The following is a 23,505-nucleotide window of genomic DNA, read 5'->3' as shown; positions in this document are numbered from 1 at the left end:
TGTAATGTCGCTTAAAATTATATTCTTTCGTGACAGATATTACTTGGGAACGGTGACAGCACATTTGAACCTACGTACATTTGAACCCGTACATCTGAACCCGTAATTTGAACCCAGGACAATTGCACCTGTATACTATTGCACCTATGGACATTTGCACCTACGGACATTTGAACCCATACATTTCCACCCATGGATTTTAGCACCCGCATATAGACTGAACCCGCGGACATTTGAACCCGTGTACGTTTGCACCCGCGTACATTTGAACCCATGTACATTTGCACCCGCGGACATTTGAACCCGTGTACGTTTGCACCCGCGTACATTTGAACCCATGTACATTTGCACCCGCGGACATTTGAACCCATGTACATTTGAACCCACGAACATTTGCACCCGCGGAAATTTGAACCCATGTACATTTGCACCCGCGGACATTTAAACCCATGTACATTTGAACCCACGAACTTTTGCACCCGCGGACATTTGAACCCACGTACATTTGAACCCGCGTACATTTGAACCTACATACATTTACACCCGCGTACTTTTACACCCGCGTACAATTGTACCCACAGACATTTGCACCCATGAACATCTACACCCATGGGCATTTACATTTACGGATATTAGCGTCTTTACATATACACCCTTATCCTTCCATGCTATATACTATAGTATATAGGATTGAAAGGTACACTTAGGATTCTTTCTCCAAATGCATACGTAGCGAAAACAATCAATATTACCATGGAATTGTCGATTATATACTCGAAGGCTTTATTACTATTTTCTATATATTTAAATTATATTATATATTTATATTATACTCCGTCTGTCATTGTCATCGCAATTGTCGATATCATAAGACTCAATGGACAAAATGTTCCGCTGTAGAATGCGAGCCAAAATTGGGGAGTATGATTTGTGCTTTGAACGGTCGACGACTCTTGAAGAGCGCGAGCACGGATTTTAATTGATGTGTTAGTTCGATCCCGCGCAAAGTTTTTCCTCGCATCAATGCTCTTTTTCCCTCGCAGACAATTCCAAACTGTTTCTTCAAGACGTTGCAGCTGCGAAGATGACAAGTCCCTTTGCGAAAATAAGTTGGAAACATGGCGCCTACATTTTCCAAGACCACAAGAGGAAACGACTTACTGATTTACAAAGGCCACGAATATTGTAAGCGAAATGATCGGGTTTCAGATGCTACTCATTGGCGCTGCCGTCAGTTTAGGAACATTCGATGTAAATCGACTGTTGTTACGATCGGTGAAAATGTAATAAAAGAACTAGGATATCACAGTCATTCTGGCGACAGCATTAAGACTGAAGTTGGGATCATCCGTGCAACATTAAAAGAAGCAGCATCAACACCATCAAATACATCGACAAGATATATTTTAGGTGAAGTATTGAATAATAGATCAACAGATGTACTAATGCGCTTGCCAGGCAAGTCGACTCTGGAGGCCAATATACGCAGAGTAAGGCGACAGAAAAATTGTTCACATACGAATCCTACAAGTGCAAGCTTTGATATTCCGAGCGAATATTTAGATATCATTTTGCATGACACTGGCCCGGAGGATCGTCATCGGATAATGGCTATTGGAGATTGATCACTACTTGCACATCTAGATAGTGACACATATCTTGGCGACGGTACATTTGATGTGGTGCCCGATTTTTTCTTCCAGTTGTATACAATTCACTGTAAAGTGAGCGCATCCTATCCACCATGCGTATATTTCCTATTACGAGACAAGCGACAAGAAACATACGTTCAGATGTTGGAAGTGTTGAAAATCATTTTCCCAAATGCTAACCCCACCAAAATCATTGTTGATTTTGAAATAGCAGCTATCAATGCATTTCATGCACAATTTCCTCTGGCCGATATTAGAGGATGTTATTTTCACCTGTCACAAGCTATAATTCGAAAAGTTGGTTCTATCGGATTAAAAGAGAAGTTTGAATGTTTACCCTCTTTCAATCTGAATATTAGAAGTTTGGCAGCTCTGGCTTTTGTTCCCATTAACGAGGTTGCCGAAGTCTTCACCTTGCTTTGCAACACTTTCGAAGATTCGCCCGAATGCAATCAACTTTTTCAATATTTTGAATCTACCTACATTCGTGGACCTCAAGTGGGTTCACGTCCAAGAGAAGCAAGATTTCCCCCTCGATTGTGGAACTATGCCAAAGAGATTGAAATGATGCCTTCGGCCCCAAGAACAACAAACGCTGTAGAAGGATTTCACAACGCCTTACAAGGAATGTTAGGATGGGGTTTGCTGAATGGCCTACGAAAAGACATTGCGGTCCACAAACTGACTGCGGCCAGGGATGGCCAAAACCGAATAGTTCACTATTTCGAATACATTCGAAATTATTTTTTCCGAATACGAAATTTCGAATACTTCGAAAATAAAATCCGTTAATTGAAGCTTATCTAAATGTATGTAGGAATTTCCATACAATAAGCAATGGAATAACAGCTATCTACAGGTTACAACCTAGCTATATTACCAGGCATTTCATATTTGCAGATTATTGCAGTATATATTTTATATACCATGAGTCATGTCACCAGAATTAAATTAATACGGCAATAGTGGTATCGATGATGGATTTGAATATTTGCGCAACACAAAATCATCCTAGTAAAACGCCCATACTTTCAAATACCAACCATTATCCAAATTATTTGCCAAAAAGCGGGATAAAGTATGAGTTATTTTTCCGACTTGTGACAATTTTTTCGCGAGTACAAAAATATGAATCAAAAATTATTTATATTCGGGAACTTTACCACACATTTGAGGTCCGAAGATCGCCGTTGTATGTTTTAGTAATAATACTTTTATTATTTTATAAATATGAAAATAGGAATCAAAAATTATTTATAATCGGGTAGTTTACCACACATTCCAAGTCCACAGATCGCCGTTGTATTTTGTGAATACGGAAATAGGAATCAAAAATTAATATTAATCGCGAGTTTGCCACACAATTTATGTCCACAGATTGCGGTGATATTGTGCCGAATATAATTAGTTTTTTATTCTTATTTTCGTACTCACGAATAATTGTCACACGTCAGAAAAAGAATTTATATTTTATCCCGCTCTTGGGAACTAATTTGGATAATGGTTGCCATTGGTTTGTATTTAAAAGTATGGACTTTTTACTAGGATGATTTTGTGCTGCGCAAAATATTCGAATCCATGACCGATACCACTATTTAAAATGCCTTACCGTGTTAATTTAATTCTATTATCATAACTCAAATGTTGGTAAATCGGGCAGTTTATCACACATTTTAAGATCACAGATCGCCGTTGCATTTTAGAATTATAATAGTTTAATTATATTGTAAATACGAATCCGAAATTATAATTGGGCAATTTACCACGTATTTCATGTCCACAAATGCCCGTGGTATTTGGTATTAATACTTTCATTATTTTATCAATATAAAATATGAATTCAATTTTTAATAAAATCGGTCAGTTTACCACACATTTTATGTCCACAGATTGTCGATACAACCATGAGTTACATTGAACAGAATTAAATTAATACGGCATGACATTTTAAATGCTGGTACCAGTCATGGATTGGATTATTTTGCGCAACAAAAAATCATCCTGGTAAAGGATCGATACTTTTAACTATCGTTATCAGAAATTATTTTCTAATAAACCGACTTGTTTTTCCAACTTGTGACAATTTATTGGATATCGTAACAATGACTGCTATAAATACCGTATTTTCCGGCTAATAAGTCCACATGGCAAATAGGACGATGTCTATTTTTAGCACTCCAAAAAGGGGTTTTTCCATTTGGCCTTTAATAAGACGGGTAGAAAAATTGTGTCCCTGTTGTTCAGTTATGCTGATATGCGCTAATAATTTTAAATGTTTAGAACCAGATCATGTTAGTTTGGTAGAATCATACTCACAGAATTAACTATTTTTAACAATTGAGCGGTAAATTTAATTAGTAAAGCGGCAATCATTTTGGACAACCTTTTAACCCGAATGTTGAAATAATTTTGGAATGTGAAGTAATACACTGTGAAGATTTTGGAAGTAATACACTGTACGTCCACGGGTTATTTCACAGCTGTGTTTTCTTGTCGTGTTCTGCTGAATCGGCAAAACGGAAGGGTCACAAATCACTTTATCTTGGTGGCCTAGAAAAGCGACTTATTAGCCGGGAAATACGGTAATTGTCAATTTTTCGACGTAATGGAAATGAATTTGTAAATTAGAAGCCTCGTAGACGAATGTCGACAATGTCCACCCACGCAAACCTGCAAATGTGTCGCAACACTATGCGACGTACGGTGACACAGAATATAAACAATCAAAGTGCCAATTCTAATTCATCGTCATTACAATACGTGAGACAGCGTAAAAAGTCGTTTGAAGATTCCCGTAAAACGAAACACCACGTTTACGACGAAAAGTGGCTACTATTCGTAATTATTCGAAAATCAGCCGAAAAGGTATTCGAATACTTTGATATTCGAATACATTCGAATATTCGATTCGTTTTGGACAACCCTGACTGCGGCAAATGCTCATGTAGGAGTTACGGCCCACCAAAGATCAAAGTATGTACAACTTGCTGTTAGGTTGTCAGTTAAAGTTTTTTCATACGGAACTGAAACCGACAAGCTGAGGTATCTCCACTCAATAGCTCAAATGCAGTCTATTTGATTTTGACTTTGATCGTGATATCGTAAAATTTCGTTTATCGTCATTATTTTGATTTGTTGTTTTAACTATAACAATTCCTATTTTGTAAAACGTCCATAGCTACTCTATCTCAAAATTGATCGCCCATTCGACACAAATTTGTGAGTGATAACTTTATTGAGATATTAAAATAAATGTAATCCGTAACCTATGACGTCGTTTGTAAATTGCAATATCATATTTAACAGACCCTATATGCTGAATATGTTCGATTTACTCTAAATAGTGTAAACAGCAAAAACCATTTTTGGCCACGATAATGATTGTAAAACTTCTTCACTTTCGAATATTCAACATATTTACATGACTTACGATTTCTATGTATAGTTTTGTTCTGACATTCTAATGAAACAATACTTCAATAAAACTGGTATTTGGCTATGAACATGTTGTTACAAAAATGGCATAGTTTCATTATCATATGGTAATGGCATAATTTCATATTTTCTTAGAAACGAAGAATCTGTGCTTTTATTTATTTATATACAGACGATAGTATTCAATTTATAGATTGATTTTAGGAAAAATGGCAAAACCTGATTTGAGACAACACTCATTTTCAACAGTAAAGCGTGGTCGTGTATGCATACATGTAACAATTTTGTAAACATGCTAGCAAGAAAACATGAAGTGCCCACAGAGCTCCCAAATCTCATGCTGGGCGGGATATCATAGTAGGCGTTTTCGGTGCAATAATTTCAGAACAAATTTATAGGAGTTGACCACTAAAAATATTACTGTAAAGCTAGTTTTAGTAAGACCCTCATTTAAGACTTTCGCTTTCTAGGTCATCGTCTGTTTTGGAGATCGCGGCTAACGAATGAGATAAGGATTTACAAATGTCAATGTAAACAGCAAAAGAAAAAAGACCTTGGCAGAACAATGTTGTTTATATCGTTAAGAGATGTTCATCCCTCGGACTACAATGACACTCAAAAATGCTTGCTTCGTAGAAGCGGGTAAATGCATATACATCAAAACTAACTACAAGTGAAACAGTGTTGAAATTTAGAATATTGAGCTTGCGCCTGTAACATGAAAATTAATTGCGACTGGAAATTGCCGTTGGGGCAAACATTTTTTGTGAAAATGTACGTGGGTTCAAATGTACGCGGGTTCAAATGTACGCGAGTTCAAATATATTATACGTTGGTTCAAATATACGCGGGTTCAAATGTCCGTGGGTTCAAATGTACGCGGGTTCAAATATACGTGGGTTCAAATGTCTGTGGGTGGAAATATATATGGGTTCAAATGTCCGCGGGTGCAAATGTTCGTGGGTTCAAATGTACATGGGTTCAAATGTCCGCGGGTGCAAATGTCCAGGGTGCAAATGTTCGTTGGTTCAAATGTACATGGGTTCAAATGTACGCGGGTGCAAACGTACACGGGTTCAAATGTCCGCGGGTGCAAATGTACATGGGTTCAAATGTACGCGGGTGCAAACGTACACGGGTTCAAATGTCCGCGGGTTCAATCTATATGCGGGTGCTAAAATCCATGAGTGGAAATGTATGGGTTCAAATGTCCGTAGGTGCAAATGTCCATAGGTGCAATAGTATGCAGGTGCAATTGTTCTGGGTTCAAATTACGGGTTCAGATGTACGGGTTCAAATGTACGCGGGTTCAAAGATAATGGAACCCTTGGGAACACACCAGACACTGTGGTTTAACGTGAGGAAATACGTTTACTCTCAGTTCACTTCGGTCCCTTTTTTCTACACGCATTGTATGATGAATTCATCACTTGTAGCGCGAGGCCTCGTGCTACCGTCAAAAAACAACCAACCAGATAAAAAGAAAACTGTATCGCGCGACGCTAAGTCAGCTCTGCGGTTCGTCACTACTATCGCTTGAAGCTTGAGTATTTTGACTAAAATAAATGCACCAAACGTCTCGGGTCATGTCTGCACCAAAGTGACTATAACCTAGTCACTTTGGTCTGCACATGACAATTCATTCTTTTTTTGCCGATCACAGGACGTCATTCCCACATAGCCACCGTCTTGACGTTTATAGATACAATGAAATTCCGTGATTTTAACAAACTTTAATCCCGACATCGGGATCAGGAAAAGGACTATACCTAAGCTTACAATATTTCTGAAGCAAAAAAACGGGACGGCGCGGATTTGACAAGCCAACCTTTCATTCCAGGAGCATAGTAGGGTTTAATTTAACCGTTTTTCATACCCTTGAGGGTAGATTCCGGGCATCCAAAACTAGCTGTAAATACTTTTAAAATATCCTCTGCTGGTCTTTGCTTCAAATATTGGAAATCGTTCGACACATTAGAAAACTTGCACTTTGTTTTCGGCACACTGATGATCCAACGACAGTACAGTTGGGTGTTGAATCAACGCAGGGTTTATGGCCCTCCTGCGTGACGGAGGCCAGGGTTACTGGCGATGTACCGAAAATTAAAATACTCGAAGTCTGAGACGCGAATCAGTGGTCAATCTCCGCCTCCGTTAAAAAAAAATATATATTCTAGTAGTATCTAAATAGAAAAATTATTTATGACTGTCATACTGCAAAACCGGGACATTTACGTCTTTCGCCGGGACGGGGAATGACATGCTATTCGGGAATGTCCGGCCGCATGCGGCCCGCTGGCCGCAGTTTGGACCACCCTGAATTACATATATAATGAAAACTCGCTTGCTGAAATGCCATAGACCAGACAATGTTTTGATAAACTGCGTCTGGTATTGTTGTTTCCGGCTAGGAGCAGGAGTTTGCATTGACTTCAATATAATTCTCAAGCTGAAACGATCGTTCAAATTACGGGTATTCTTTTAGTTCGTTCCATGGAGACATCAGAACAGGTTAGTTGCGAAAATTTGATCCATAGTTTCATTCTTGTTTCATGCTTTGGGACAGACTACGTCATCAACGGGACATACTAACTAATTTATTTTCGATTTCGGCCGGGTTGACTTTTAAAAATTCTAGTCTGGCAAACGAAGATTTTTATGCAAGCAATAAATGCCAAAAATCTAAAAAAATCATTTAGAAATAAATTTGCCACATAAATGTGTGCGTGATAACCCAACTTTAACATTGATTCACGCTCGATTCGTTTCGACAGGTAATCATGTAAAAAAAACTTTTTCAATTTGATTTGATGGAGCGAACGAATCCGCTCATAGACTTAATATTTGCACATTGTACCTAAGGAAGAAAATTTTATTAAATTTGAGCAATTATTACATCTTTTAATCAATATAACTTGCCAAAGAAGATAATTACTGTTTTTAAAACATGTTTAGAGCTGCTTTGACGTGCTGAGTTCATCAAGCAAATTAGAAGTGCTAAGTTGAAACAAGCTTTTAGCCCCCATTCATAATCAATTAAAGAACTAAATATATTACCTGATAAATTTGTGTTATTTATTTTCCCATTAAATATAATTAATTCAAAGAATTAATCCCTCTTTATGTTCTTGTGTTTGATGTAATTGAATATACTTTGTGGACCAAACCTATGAAATTAATCATGTTAATGGGTTATTCCTGAACATCTATAATGCTATAATTTAATCTTTCATTAATTACATAAGTGATGTGGTTTGGGCAATATATAAAGTGCGAAAATGAGACATATAGCTGTACCCTTAAAATGGTGTTCACTTTGGTTGACTTCACATGAATCTTACATTTAAGCACTTTTCATTGTATATTGTAAATTAAGTAAATCCCTCACACCTATTCTATTGTTACTAAATGTGCCTGAAGTAGTACACCAATATAAAAAATATAACGGAACAACTTGGATTTCAGAGTAATCAAAATATTTTTTATTGGAACCTTTCATTTTGAATTAGGCTTGGTAAACTCATTGAAGCTATGTTGAATATTTTTTAAAGTGATGAAAATAGGATAAAATCTTTCACGTCACTGTGAGTATAATCATGGAGACAAGCTCCGAAGTGTTACAAATCAAAAGAAAAATAATTTGTTGTGTATACTTGTGAAAAATGAAGAAATTAATGACATTAATTTGTACTGTCGTTTTGTCTGTAGTATCTTCTTTTCGCTATGCAACAACAACGATAAACTTGTCATTAATTTGACTGTACAAATATCTTTGTCAGAACCAAGTCCTGGACATTTTAATTGTATGCCATCTATAATAAGTCTTTGACCGACGAAATTTTGCAATTCCGATTGCTTTTGTTTTGCTCTTGCCACTACCTACAAATGGGCAAAAATAGTTTCTATTTCTAGGGCAGTCGCAGGTCAAAGATATACCCAAATCTGCTAAATCGTATAGCGCAGCGGTTCCAAAAGGGTGGGTGCAAGTGCGACGCGGCGAGTTGCTATGTGCGCCTTGAAAATGAACAGAATTGTGATAAACATAACTAACATATGATTGAATATTTTACATATTGTATTTGTTATAAATGTTTTATCGTTCCTTATTTTAAATGCGGTGAGGAACAAGTGTTGATTTTTTGGATCAACTGAAGAATCCCCCCCCCCCCCCTGGCCCGCCTGGGGAGGAGATTCCTTAGTTGAACTCACCTCATTCTTCAATTGGTCTTAGTAGAGGTAGAGATTCTTCAGTTGATCCCGTTTTCCAGCTGAAGAATATCCACCTCTCCTACGCCACCTAAGCCGATAATACCAGTTGATCCGATCTTTTGCCTTTATTCCTTAGGCCTACATGTTTACAAACTTCACAATGTACACTTTAACGGTCACAAATTTGTGTTTTATTTGAAAGCAGCATTTTTTTTCGTGTGAGTGCGCCGTGAGTTTTTTCCCTAATAATTTGGTGCCGCACGAACAAAGAGTTTGCGAACCGCTGGTATAGATTATACTGAAAGAGTTATAAATCGTTTCTTTGCAACGTATTATCAGTTGTCATTTTTTTTAAATCCGTTTTTATTATTTTCATATAGAAACTGACATACATACTGAGAAGTATAAATGATAAAACAAATCACCACTACAATGGAGTCTGCCTGTAATACCAATATACTGTAGGTGTAGGGTAATATGAAAAGCATCTTGAAAAACTGGTGTACTTCTGTTTTCATTGTTTGGATACCCTGATCCTATTCTGAAGTTTGTCAGGTGTGAAGGAGAATACAATTATTCATACTAAACTAAACTGAGCCATTGATACCAGATTACGCTTTCGGAATGTTAGCTTACGTGGAGTCAAACCGAAGTCAAAACCTTGAAAATATCCCGGTAAAAGTTGAAAGATACCACGGTTGTATTTCTTTATCCCCGATACCATTTATTACAAACACAACATAAAAGCATTCGACTAAAACAAAACAAGGACTAAACGCGTTGTTTACATAATAGTTTTTCAAGTTATGACATTGGACGTGAAAAGTTCAATTTAACGCGCGGGCAAACCTGGAAATAGTGACAGTAATGTAAGAATTAAATTGGACTCTAGAAGTATTGAATATAAAATAAATCCTTTTCAGCATGATAAATAGATCGATTTATTCAATCATGAGCCAGCTATAATAAATAACATTCATTTCCAAACAATGCCACGTTTATGGATCTGTTCACCATGTTATTTTGAAAATATTAAGTGCGAAACGCGTATTGATGGTAAACGCGTGAAGGTGACGCCTACTTTAATTGGAATTTCCGGGCGATATATATAAATAACTACTATGAGGTTGGTCTGGTTCATTCGCGATTTGTGAGCGGAAGATCCCGAATATTTTTAATTCGCGAAATAAACGCAAATACTCAGCCAGTCTGTTAATCAGTTTGGCGAGAGGTCAAAATGCTACGAGTTACGGTCCTTCTACTAATGTTGGGTATGTTTTGAAACATGTTTCTATTTATAACGGATTGGGTGCACTCGCTTCGACTTCTTTATATACCCTGATGTATTAATCTAATTTAGCGACAGTAAAATTTTCAAGTCACCTGCACCAATTAGTGCGCAAAGAGTGCGCAGAAAAATTGTTTTATTTCAGTTCGGAAAGTGCATATATTTCTCCACATTGAAAAAGTAGAAATGATTCGATTTTAAAGAAAAAGCATTTTGAGCAAATCATTTTAATGTTATTTCAAGTATTTTACTGATTAAACTATTTTACATTAATTTTACAGGATCTGCCCAGCACACGTTCGGACAGTAAGTTCCATCCTAGTTTAACTCATAAACAAATAAAAAAAAATTTTGATTTATATATAAAGTGCAAGTCGTGAGAAAATATGGTAAATAACATTAATTTGAAAACCTGTAAAGTATTTAAATGTAGTGCAGTCTATAGGAAATAAATTATCAAATTATTTGATATGATATATTATTTCATCTCTATTCAAAACCATATAATCGACTTCAACTGGCCGATACGCCTACCATTTCGGAATATGAAATTTGTCATTTTGTTCTAGATTTTTTGAAACTGATTCCCTCAGAGCTGTTCTGGGGGAACTTGACGAAAGTTCAGGCGACGATGGACAACGTGACCTTTTTGACAGAGATGGTCAGTAATCGAAGGATATATAATAATAAAAAACTACAAAACTACTACTATTTTATGATTAAATTAAACTATTAATTCCAATTTTTTATTGTTAACAGCTGAACTAGCCAGCATATATATATATATAATGGATCAATGTTCATAATTATGCAATATCAATTTAATTTAACTTTTAATTTCCACTAACATCTTGTAATTATGGTTACTGCCTGACACAAAATTAATTGTTTTACTAGCAAAATAACAAATTTTATTGATAATTCAGATATTATAAAGGACACACCTGGAAGATGTGGCGACAAACGATTCGGCAATGGCTGCGATTATAGTAAGTAACTTAACCAAGTTCTCGAACAATAAATAAATATGTTAAAATCGACAGGATCTATTCTATTTAACGAAGCATATTGCGAATTCACGACTGAATCCGATTTATTGGAAGTATGTTTGGTATAAATATATAATTCGTATCGATAACTTATAACAAACCTCCGTTGGACGAGTCATAAATCAAAATTCTTTTTTTCTAGCCATGTTTGATTACAATCCGGTAGTGCCAATGGAAGCGTGGAAAGATGATGTACCCGGTAATCGAGCAATGTGCTCAGTCTTTGGTCGAAAAAATATCATTACCTTTGACAACGCCTATGCATACCATGGCAGCACATGCGAAACTTTGATGGCAAGATTATGCGATGATGACCAAAGCCCATCCGTGAGTAAACGATGAAACTTTTAGTCACTATTGGTCGCGGCGCAAACATGATTTCCAACTTCTCACGACTTAAATATTTCAGAGCGGTTTAGTTTAAATTTTTTTTAGCTTTATTTTGCTACAATGCTTAGTAAACGTCAGAGCTGGGCGATTATTGGATTTTGAAACCGTCGTGGTACTATAAGTGGCAAACACAAAAATTAACACGAAAATCCCTGTTTTGCGTAAAAGGGTCCCTGTCATTGTCATTCATTGCTCCCAAGAAGGCAAATTCGAACGGGGACAGTAATGAACTTTTTCGACTTTTATTCATTTTTATTCGAAGTTTCCTTGCATCCCCAGATGTGCGCTTCACGTTACTAACAGCAGCACAAAATCCTAGTTGCACACCAACGAAGTATAAACCAGGGAAAAAGAATATGAACGAAAATGCGTTGCGTATTTTTCACGTGCAAATCGTTTCGGTGTAATCTTGCTTATGCACACTTGAGTGTTCCCATGCAAACAATTTAAACGACGTTGGTGATTTGGTCTCCCTAGGGATGAGAGAAAATCAAAAAATAATTATGACGTAAATCACAATAAATGTGTCGTTGGATCTGTTGTCTGACGGCCATTTTTAGTCCGCAAATAAGAACAGCAGCAGCTCAAAAGCGATGTAGCGAAATGAAGATGTCATGGCTATAACCAGATTTTAATATTGGTCCCATGGAGGTGGTTACAGGCATAGGTCGGCCGAATAATTAACAAGTCAATTGTTCATATAGATGGACATTAGTGTTGGAGCACCCTGCGCGGCAATCCTCTTGTATGTATAAGGTTTCCCGACGCAAACTTGGTTTTCTTATTCGGCGATCCTTGGTTGCATGAAAATACTTCAACGATGCTACATGAGTTTGAATTTTAGACAGATTGTATAAAATTATTGCCCTAAAGTTCCATGTGTTTTCACTTATTTATTAGTTCGTTACCAAGACTACTTCAAAGCATAGAATAAGATATGTCATTTATGAATGCCACCTCAAGAGCAAGAATGCAAACTATGTAGAAGAACTTAAAACATAATACCAATCATAAATTCTTGTAACCTGTACACTTCTCTGAGGCACTGTTTTCTCTATTGTTCAGGTTTGGTTGACACGAAGCATAGACTGTGAAGATTGCATTAGTGAAGTTCGTCTATCCTATCTTGGACATGAACTTGTTTTGAACGATGATGTTTTGTTGGACAAAAAGTCAATTTCTAGGTAACTATGAGAACTTTTGTTTGAATTTTGGTTCAATTCGAGGTCCGACAATCGACCGAATATCTTACTCGAGGTGTGTCGCAGGTTTTCCGGGCCACATCACATGTTGGGATTTATGCGAGGGCGCATACAAATTCCGATCTGAATTTATAATTTATACTTGTTTAGGTGTAGTTTATGACATACATTGCGACGTAATTTATGAGACAGACGTGATGTTTTACTTTTTTAAATAGTCAATTGCATTTCCTTGGCAATTTCTGCATTTATAAATATTTCGATTCTCTGTATATTTATTACAAAAAGTTATAAATCATTATATACAATTATCCGAAACATTCATTAACAATCGTTTGATTTAAATCCTAAATTAAAAAATATAACAAAAGTTTAATATTTTTTATTTGAATTTGTCCCGACGTTTGGCATCAGTTTTGGACCAGCAGCATGCTAATATCAAGCTAAAATAATTTTACAGTACTAACTCTAATTAACGATGTCACGTGACCGTCAATTAATTATGTTCGTTGAGAACTTTTGATTGATTTCATAAATGAAAAGTTGTTCACATCCATATGTGCTTCGGAGCAGTGCTAAGATGTGGAACTCGAATTTCTCGATGCTGCTGTACTGTTCAAACTGATAGGAGTAGAAAACTGGAACCTCACCCCCATCATACCGCATTTGCCTATACAAATAAATTTATCTATAATTTGGGTCAAAAAAAAAAGTAGTACACTATTTTTTTTTGAAAAGTTAGCAAAATTTAGTAAATTTACACAATTGTCTCTTCTCACCACTACACTTTTAAAATGAGTTGATATTAAATCATACCCGGTTGATTCTGATAAATAAATAAACATTTAGCTTGAATCAAACTGTTTGAAGCCCTTTATTTTGTGCTCGAAGCGGTTGTAACAACTCCCCCTGTAACAATTGTCGCCGGTCGCCCCTAAATATTATAATTATTGATGAATGCTGGGAAGCCGAATTGTAGGACTCCTAAAGCAGCGCGCACATCCCCCTGCTTCCACCCTTCTAGTGTGAAAAACTTGCACAAAGAAATTGCTCCGATACTTCTCAGCAATAGGTAATAAACTCATCCCAAATCGCGCCGACTACTGAAGCAGTTGACTATATCTGTCAATATTGTCATTATTTTTGGAAACTCTTTTACCATAAAAATGGTAAACAATAGTGTCTTGTAGGTTATCCCTGACATATATCAAAGTAAGATGTTAAGTTCATATTTTTATATCAAGTTTATTTTCCCGTACGTTCGTTTTAAATATATTCCGCTATCAATATAACACGAGTAGCATTATGATTATCAGTATTTTACAATTTTATAAGCCGAATGCCTCTCCGCGCCGAGGATGTTGAAATATATTATGAAAATGGAGATATCGTGGCGAAGAGTAGCGATTACGGAACGGAACTTAGATACAATCGCGATACATCAACGGTCTACTGGTTTTCGCCTAAAAAATATGCAAGAGAAACATGCGGTTTGTGCGGAAACATGGACGGTGAAAAAAGTAATGACGTATCAGGTGAATTTTTAAGTTGTTAAATATATTAGTTTATTAAAGTACGGCGACTAATAACTTTATTTATTTCTGCATCAGTCTGAAATTATGAACCATATATATGCTTCTCTAAATATTGGTCTAAAGTTAAAGAAGAGAAATCTTATTTCTCCTAAATGTTAGTTCTTAATTTTGAATAACACATATATATGAAAAAAAAAAAAATTTATTTTTTTATATTGTCAGCAGAAGGCATACCGGTATTTCTTGAAAAATCCCATGACACGTGTCATAATAAAATCATTCCTGACGAAATCGATCCGGCTATGTCTCAATGCATGAAGCACGATGTAAGTTAACTTATACACTATTTGAATAGCACAATTATGAAATAGGTCGAATTTTCCTCTGTGTGTAAAAATTTCGTTGCGGAAGTTATACTTCAAAAGGTATTCGCAATTTAATTGGGAACAACTAAAATGTACATTCGACGCTTAGACATGATGGATCCTTATTTTTTAATTTTATCACACCAAATATATAAATGGCATCTAGTGGTTTTAAGGAATTATTCACGTATTCAACTTTAAAACACCGCATTCATCAGGCATAATTTCAACACTGATCGCATGTATCTACGCAGCTCTACAAATTGTATGTTCTTTTCTTTCCCATTCAGAGTACACGCCGTATTTGCAACATTCTAATCTCAGAAGTCTTTCGTACATGTCTCACTGTTGTTGATCCAACACCCTTCTATGCATTCTGCTTGCACGACATTTGCAAAGGAGATGTGCACAGACAAGGCGATTTACTTTGCAACATTACAGCTCAATATTCACGTCAGTGTTCAATAAGAAAGGGTAGTCCATCAGAGTGGAGAAGTGAAGCCAACTGCGGTAAGATAAGATATAATCTACCGATCTGCTATGGGATGTTATTAATAAATTTTTTTTTTCAATCCGTTAAAACTTGATAAAACGTCATATTGCTGTATTCAGCAAAATATTTTGATGGTGCGTAAAATTAGTTTTCTCGATTTTTATTTTAGTTGTGGAGTCGTGCCCTGACGGATTTCAATGGAATGAATGTGTCGCATCGTCGAGAACTTGTGCTATGCTCGGGAATGAGGGGGAGTACGCAATTTTGGGTTTCTGCAACAGCGGATGCGAGTGTATTGAAGGTATATTAAGTTTACCTAAAATAGGTTCAATTGTTGTAATTGTAAATAAAAATCCCTAATTGTAAAATAAGTGCAAACTCAGAACGTGATGCTTTATTTATTTATATGTATAATATGAAGTTCGAAGCAAAAATGAAACTGGTGTAAACCAACCCAGGTCGACCATTTTCTTTATATAACGCTTTACTTACTATGTAACCCACCAAAAAGTTTACTTCTGGCGTAGAAATACCATATTTTATTGTTTTTTTTTGATAAATAAATTTTAGTTTCATGTGACGATGTCCACTGCTATCTATTGTTTTCCAGGCACCTTTCTTCAGGAAGGAAAATGTGTCGCCGCAGAGGAATGCAAATGTGAACAAAATGGAGAATTTTTTGAGCCGAGTGACCGAATTGACAGTTCTTGTAACAACACATGGTTAGCTACATTGCTTAATTAAATTAATTCGGCACTACAGAGCATGGCCAAAGATGGATCGCCAAGTGGCGATACGGTTATGCATGAAAATGATTGTCACCCGATTTCTGGAAGACTCTTCTAAATTATTATAAATAATTATTTGTTGAATATCAACCCAAAAACTATATATTTCTTTTGCAAAATCAAACATAATGAATTTTTTTTTTGTGTCAATGGCAAAAAGAGTAAAATATAACAATTTGTAAGTTCATAACGAGACATTTGCGATTTTAAGTGCGTTTGGTATTAAAGTCATATAAGTCCAAAAAAATAAAACTGGAAACATCATGAGTTAGCAACATTTTTTACTCGACTGTCAGCTATAATATAACTAACTTTTAACTATCATTTATTTCTGTAATAAATAGACGGCGATAGACATTCGACGAGTAACTATATTTTTTATGAATAGACGGCGCTAAGCAACCCAAAAATAAGATTTCGTTATGTGGTATTTCAATAAAATTTCAGTACTTGCTCTGGAGGAAAGTGGATCTGCACTGAGAATACTTGTAATGGAGTTGCCACAGCAATTGGCATGTTCCGTTACACTACGTTCGACGGTCAGCAACTCCAATACCTGGATGCTTGCAGCCACATTTTCGCCAAGGATTGTGGAAATGGTGATTTTGAAGTTATTCTACATTATGAAGAGGTAACTTTTTACGTTGTTGGATTTGTTACAATCTATGTATAACATCTAATAGGTGATCGATTAATTTCACGAATATTTTAAATTCGGCAATTGCCTGCATATTCAAAAAGGAAGTTTTATATGTACACTTTTTCCTTCCTATATCTACATTTCAAACTCAAGCAATACAATATGCGATATCACATCAGTTTATCAAAATTTAATTAAAAAGGCTGTGAGAGAAGCACATAAAATATGGTTAAAGACGAAGACACAAGAAATATCTCTCTAACGCCATCTGTTTCTGTTCACTGAAGAATGGATATTAACTTTAATTAATATTGGATTGATAATTAATAATTATGTTTGATTGACTTTAATTAATATCTTATCTTCAGAAGCACTTGATTATCTAAGAGTTATTTCATTTTTAGCGAAATGGATTTTATTACAAATATGTGACTGTGAATGTCCAGTTTGGTGACAAGGTTGTCAGTTACACTCTCAGACGCGACAGTACAATCGAAGTTGATGGCGAACTAGTTACGGCACCATATAAGAAAGGTAAGTTGATCGATCACTGTCATAGTGGACTAACACATGCACGCAGGTTTACCTGTTCTATATCATATCGCAAATCAACCAGTCACATCGCCATCCGTATCTAATGCTGGATATACATGTGTTATTCTCCATTCCAAACACATTTCCAAAGAACCGAAATACATTTACCAGTGTAACATCATTTATTTGTTTTTCTTCATTTTGAAGGGGTCTGAATGACTCCAAATTAAACCTCAAAATATTTTTAGGAATTGTGGAAATACAAAGCAACGTTTATGCAATGGTTTTAAAAATCATCGGAAAAGACGTAGTTGTGAAGTACGACAGAATGTTTGGTGTGTATGTTATTGTACCGCCAACCTACTCGGACAAAATGTGTGGAATAGCTGGAAACTATAATGGACTGAAAGGAGACGACAAAAGATTGAAATCAAAATTTATTAGTAAAACCTTGCCAGATTTCTTTGGCGATTGGAAAACGGATCGGTCTTGCTTGCAGCCAGTTGGTTCTCATGTCTGTAGTAAGTACTTTATCATTAGAGCAAAGGTGGTAGCCCATGTTTGTAAAACGTATAAATAAACTTGGTAATAGTTTACAATTGTCTCATCAGCCCGACAATATAGATACTTTATACCGTTTAATAGTCTCTAATATTGGCGGGTTTGAGAACATCTTAATGTGCGTTTCATGCTAATTTTGTTTCACGTACTTTAGGGGTGCCGCAGGAAGAAAACATTTGCAACTTAATGTTCGACTTTTCGAGCTGTAGCGTCACTTATGAGGCAGTCGAGGCGTGTTCAAATGACCTGTGCTATTTTACTGAATCAGTTGAAATGAGCAGAATGTTCGCTTGTTCTACAAGTAGAACGCTTATTAACGTGTGTGAGCAGAGAAAGTCGATTGGAATTATACCTGTGCAACCATTCGACATAGAAGAATGCGGTATGAGACAAATAATCCATAGTTACCTCCTAAATGCTTTAATACCAAATTATTTGATAATCTATTTCATCTCAAATATTTGACATACCCATAGTATGATGTTGATATTATTATCAATATTTTTCTAAAATTTTTAACTTATTTTATTTATAGAGGGAGAATGCCCCGAGGGACTCGAATATCGTGAATCTTCGACCTGCGCCGATTCATGCTCTTCGTTTAACAACCTTTGTGCAAGTGTAATCCAATTGAGCTGTTTCTGTCCAGAAGGAACTTACAGAAATGACTTAGGTGAGAGTGCATGGTTTATTTACTGCCCAGTGAGATAAAGCATATCAGTAGTAATACTGTATATTTATGTCGAATCGTATCCTATTTTATGCGTTTGTCATACGGATATACGAGAAATTGGTGGTACAAAAAAGAGAATAGTTCGGGAGAGAAATGGCAATAATACAGTTGGTTACCATAAATAGATCAAAGTCCGAATGGATAAGAACGCCTACGATTTTATTTTTTCTTTATCTCATTACAAATATTTTATCACAGTCTGATAGTGAAATTGCCTAATCACCAAAATAATTGTAATAACTCATAATACTTTCCGGGCCATAACTTTTGTAAATATTTATATCTTTCTTATTGAAAGGAGTATGTGTTCCAAAAGAAGAATGTCCGTGTCTTCATGATGGTAGTTGGTATAAACAAGGAGAAATTACTACATTTATAAATTTAGAATGGTATGTATAATTTGTACTTATTTAGGTATAGTGGCCATCATTCAATATCCATAAAGAGATCTATTTGATGTATTAAATTATATATTAACTACACATTCAATTTCTTTCAGCTCTTGCTTTTCCGGAGAAATGACGTGTAATGAGATAAGTGAGTCATGTTTTTTAAAAAAAAAATAAAGTAAATAATTAATTATATAATGAAAGATTGTGCCTCTAAATTTATGTCATGACGGATTTGCTATGAATATAAGACTGGAAAATTAGAGTTTTTCACAAATAAATAAACAATAGAATTTAAGGCAAAATAATGACTATGTTGCTGCAGACGAAACGATTGCTTGTCCATCACCCGACATGGTTTATCACTCATGTGAGGACACATCAGACTTTGGAGCCGCTTGCGAAAAAACATGCCGAGATGGAGATCAACTATGCGTGGCAGGAGCTTGCATGCCCGGTGAGTACAAATTTTAGAAGCTCCATTTCGTTAACTGCGAATTTTGTACACCTTGAATACATTTTATAAAAGCGTAATTTAATCAGTTTCCAACAAATGTCTTATTTAAAGGATGCACTTGCAAACCCGGTTTGTATAGAACGGATGAGAATACTTGTGTTCCAAAAGAGACTTGCGGTTGTTATGCCGGTGATAAATACTACAAACATGGGGAATCGTTTAAAGATGATTGCAATACTGTGTAAGTATTTATCTATGTTGGGCTTTCATTGGATAATATTTTTTAGTATAATTTATTTCAAACTAATTATCAATTTTTTGTGTTTTACGACAATCTTATTAATGTGGCACTACTACTCTTGAGTTGTGAAGGAGATGTGAATATTCTACACCTGATAGAATAAGAACCACTCACGGAAACAAATCAAATTCAAGAAGAACTTTATACAAGAAACTAAACTGAATTGCATTCCGCAATGCATAATTCTTCAATCCAATGTTCACGGGTTTATGAGGCCTAAGTTGAATTCCATTTCAGCTTCATGAATCGATTTTCAAGTTTTAATTCTGTGAAGAAAATTAGTTAACAAAAGTAGAGGAGTTAAAATCAACCTCAAATCAATCAATCATTCGAACCCCAAACAACATGAATCATAACATATCTTTGGTATTTTGTGGTATATATGGACCATCAAAGCAGTTTAAATATAGTAGAAATAGTATTTGGCCGAATGCTAGTTCTGAAAGTTTGTACTTTTCAATTCACCAAACCTTCTCCAAGTTTTCAAATATCAAACATTTGAATCGATTTTTTAATCCAACATCAGAACAGCATTTTGTAATATGTAATTTCGACACGACGTAAGCATTTAAATCCTAAATTTGTGGTATCAATCGATTTCGTTAAATTGTTATTTAAATATTACAGCAGTTATACACATTCATTATTAGTTACAATTTGACAGACAGGAACAAGACGATCGTTTTTATTCTCAAGCGCTATTTTCAAACAAATCATTTCACATATCTTAAACATTTAATATTCCTAATTGATTTCATAATTTGGTTCTCGCTGCAATGATTTACTCTTGAACCAACCTAATTATGTATAATTCTCTACACACTGAACCTAAAAATATAAATAAGATGATTAATCATGCCAACTTTCGTAAGGGTTCTCACGCAATCGTCACGCAAAGTGTATGCGTCGTCACGCACGCAAGAACGCAAATAAACATAAATGATGTTGTTACGCCCATCTATGAAATTATCTTTTTCATATAAACCACAAATCACGTTTATCTTTTTTACTTATTTGATCAATAATACGAGGTATATTTTATCTGGCCAAGTGTGATTTGTGAGTAATTATTAGCGAGTCATGTACTATTGTAGAAAACTCTGACTTAAAAACGTTTTGATTTTCTATGGTGTTTGTTAAAATTTTATTGAAGCTAAAAATTAATGGTGTAATTCAATTCGAAATTATTACTTGCGTGCAAAAAATGTTTCATTTGCGGGCATACTGGGTCACTTTAAATGTGTTAACGCCCTTTTCATATTCTTTATAATTTCACTGTGCGTAAAATTATAAATGAAAATTATTTCGTTGCCAACTAATCGCTTGGTTGGAAAAGAAGGAGAAGTCAATTAGTGATTTTCTGGAGATACCGCATTAATAATGAGTTCTTTTTTGACCATTACAATGATGCTTTTAATGTATTTTGTCAGACCTTTTCAATACAATATTTCCAGTTATTCACGTTCATAATCGCGAATTACGCGAACAGTAACTAGTATAGGGTTAATGGACCGTAATATAATTATTACTGGCAAAGGGACACTCTTTTTCAACGCAAAATTTATTGAACCATTCTTTTAAATAATAAACATTAGATTGATTGTGTTTTTATGTCTTTAGTAAAATGAACAAGTAAGTGGTTAAATATCAAAAATGAATGTGGTGTCAGTTAAATAAACACCTTCATCGTAAATCAGGAACTTCTTCACATTGTGATTTATTTCGCAATATTTTTCTTGACTTGGAACATTGATATATATTCGACAGAGTATCTCGCAAGCATAAAAAAATGAAGTAATACAATTGGAATCAACTAATATGGTGAAATAAATCGCATTTTTATATCCCAGAACATGCATGGGGGGAACATTCACGCAAACGGATCTTATTTGTCCAAGATCGTGCTGGGCCGTCGGAGCCTCGCATTACAAGTCATTCGATGGTTTGCGATACGACTTCGAGGGAGATTGTGAATACGTTCTTGCCACTGTAAGTAAAGTAATTATGACGTCAAGTGAAATCAACATGTTCCCAGAAATAAATAATTAACCGCCCTTCAACCTTAATATTGTATATCTGCATAACTTGCATATTTCATTTCTCTGTTAAAATTTGTTTTAAGAGAAAAATGTACTACATTACAATAATCTCAAATACATTTGGGGATTTGCATTTTCAGATAATCTATTTTAGGTTTTTAGACGTGACATAAGTTTTAATGAATTGTTTCTAACCTTTGCTCCTAACAAGTCTTTAGCCCCATGGAAGTGCAAGTTTACCGATTCAGCGTAGAGTATGACGAATTTGTCACACCGTGGCTTAGATCGTAGACAAGCAGTTAGAGCTCAAAATTGTTATTCCATAATTAGATCAATATTGGCTGGCATTAGATAGATTTAACGCTAACTATAACGCCATCACTGTCAGGCCCATTGCTTTCACAGACAAACGTTTCACAAACTACAATATAAAAAGGTTCAGTTTCTGGGATTTAATAATAATAGCGTAGTGAAATTAAAATATGTCCTGGGAATAAGAAGCGACATTTCTTCATTGCCCTCAAAGAGGTGAATGGAATATTGTTTTTGAATGATGCATAATTTTACAATATATGCGTATGTTTATTGAATGAAATACGTTGAAGTTTAGTTTTTCGAGCCAAATTAATGAAACATATTTTCAGGATTATTGTCCCAATAATCCGAATGGTGGGTTATTCAGCGTTCACACAAAGAATACAAGATGCGGATCTCATGGGATGACTTGTTCAAAAGCTCTTGTCGTAACAGTGAAGGTAAGCAGTGAATGTCGAAGTTGTCCTCAATAGCTTTCTTTGTTTGTCTTCCTTTTAGATTTAAGATATGTACCGTACATAAATATATAGCTTATATAAATAGGTCCTACATCAATGTGTCCACTTTTAAACACGACTGTGTGTGACTCAAATAAGCTTCCAATAAAGACTCAACACATAGAAATCTCGAAATCACATATCTACTAATCGATGCGCGATCAACGTAATCAATAGTAGAGCTATTGAGAGAGAACTATAAAGAGATGTATCAGACAGGTGCTCATACAATATATGATATAAACATTGTATAATTATCTTTTCCAGAACCAAAAAATCACTGTCGAACGAGGCAGTGAGCCAGTAATTGAAACTATCCCTGGTACTCGATTCCGTCGCGCAATAACAGGATTTACAGATCACGAAACTGCTGGCACATTCACTATCAAGCAAAAGGGTATTTTCACAGTTATCGATACTTGCATCGGAATGACTGTTTTGTGGGATAATAAAACACGAATTTACATCAGATTGACGGAAGAATTCCAGGTACATTTTTTATTATCAAACCCTAATGATTTTATTCGGTGAGTCCAGTAGTCAAGGTATAAACAAATAATACGCGTCTCCATTTAATCCAATTGCAGTCACTGCGCAACCCAATGAGAATTTACTCTGGATAAATAAAGTTGA

The 23,505-nt window shown here is 35.4% G+C and overlaps 1 protein-coding gene across 2 annotated transcripts in view; it reads left to right on the top strand.

The window, feature by feature from the left end:
* Nucleotides 1–10,435: 10,435 nt before the first annotated feature.
* LOC120330829 (uncharacterized) overlaps nt 10,436–23,505 on the top strand; it is a 42,345-nt gene continuing 29,275 nt past the window's right edge. Inside the window, exons 1-23 of one of the 2 annotated variants that reach the window (XM_039397777.2) lie at nt 10,436–10,567; nt 10,866–10,890; nt 11,154–11,245; nt 11,511–11,573; nt 11,776–11,960; nt 13,089–13,207; nt 14,561–14,760; nt 14,986–15,086; nt 15,416–15,635; nt 15,788–15,919; nt 16,229–16,340; nt 16,854–17,037; nt 17,451–17,580; nt 17,829–18,101; nt 18,296–18,523; nt 18,677–18,814; nt 19,173–19,263; nt 19,374–19,411; nt 19,589–19,720; nt 19,832–19,961; nt 21,872–22,010; nt 22,705–22,815; nt 23,140–23,361. In XM_039397777.2, the coding sequence (XP_039253711.2) occupies nt 10,534–10,567; nt 10,866–10,890; nt 11,154–11,245; nt 11,511–11,573; nt 11,776–11,960; nt 13,089–13,207; nt 14,561–14,760; nt 14,986–15,086; nt 15,416–15,635; nt 15,788–15,919; nt 16,229–16,340; nt 16,854–17,037; nt 17,451–17,580; nt 17,829–18,101; nt 18,296–18,523; nt 18,677–18,814; nt 19,173–19,263; nt 19,374–19,411; nt 19,589–19,720; nt 19,832–19,961; nt 21,872–22,010; nt 22,705–22,815; nt 23,140–23,361 (3,099 nt within the window). In that variant the 5' untranslated portion in view covers nt 10,436–10,533. Of the gene's footprint in view, nt 10,568–10,865; nt 10,891–11,153; nt 11,246–11,510; nt 11,574–11,775; nt 11,961–13,088; nt 13,208–14,560; nt 14,761–14,982; nt 15,087–15,415; nt 15,636–15,787; nt 15,920–16,228; nt 16,341–16,853; nt 17,038–17,450; nt 17,581–17,828; nt 18,102–18,295; nt 18,524–18,676; nt 18,815–19,172; nt 19,264–19,373; nt 19,412–19,588; nt 19,721–19,831; nt 19,962–21,871; nt 22,011–22,704; nt 22,816–23,139; nt 23,362–23,505 lie in introns of both variants that reach the window. The other variant, XM_039397776.2, reaches the window with a different exon arrangement.

The sequence above is a fragment of the Styela clava genome, chromosome 6, assembly GCF_964204865.1.
Source record: "Styela clava chromosome 6, kaStyClav1.hap1.2, whole genome shotgun sequence".
NCBI classification, from domain to species: Eukaryota; Metazoa; Chordata; class Ascidiacea; order Stolidobranchia; family Styelidae; genus Styela; species Styela clava.
The sequence above is the reverse complement of the archived record's forward strand: the minus strand, read 5'-3'. Positions and strand labels throughout refer to the sequence as shown.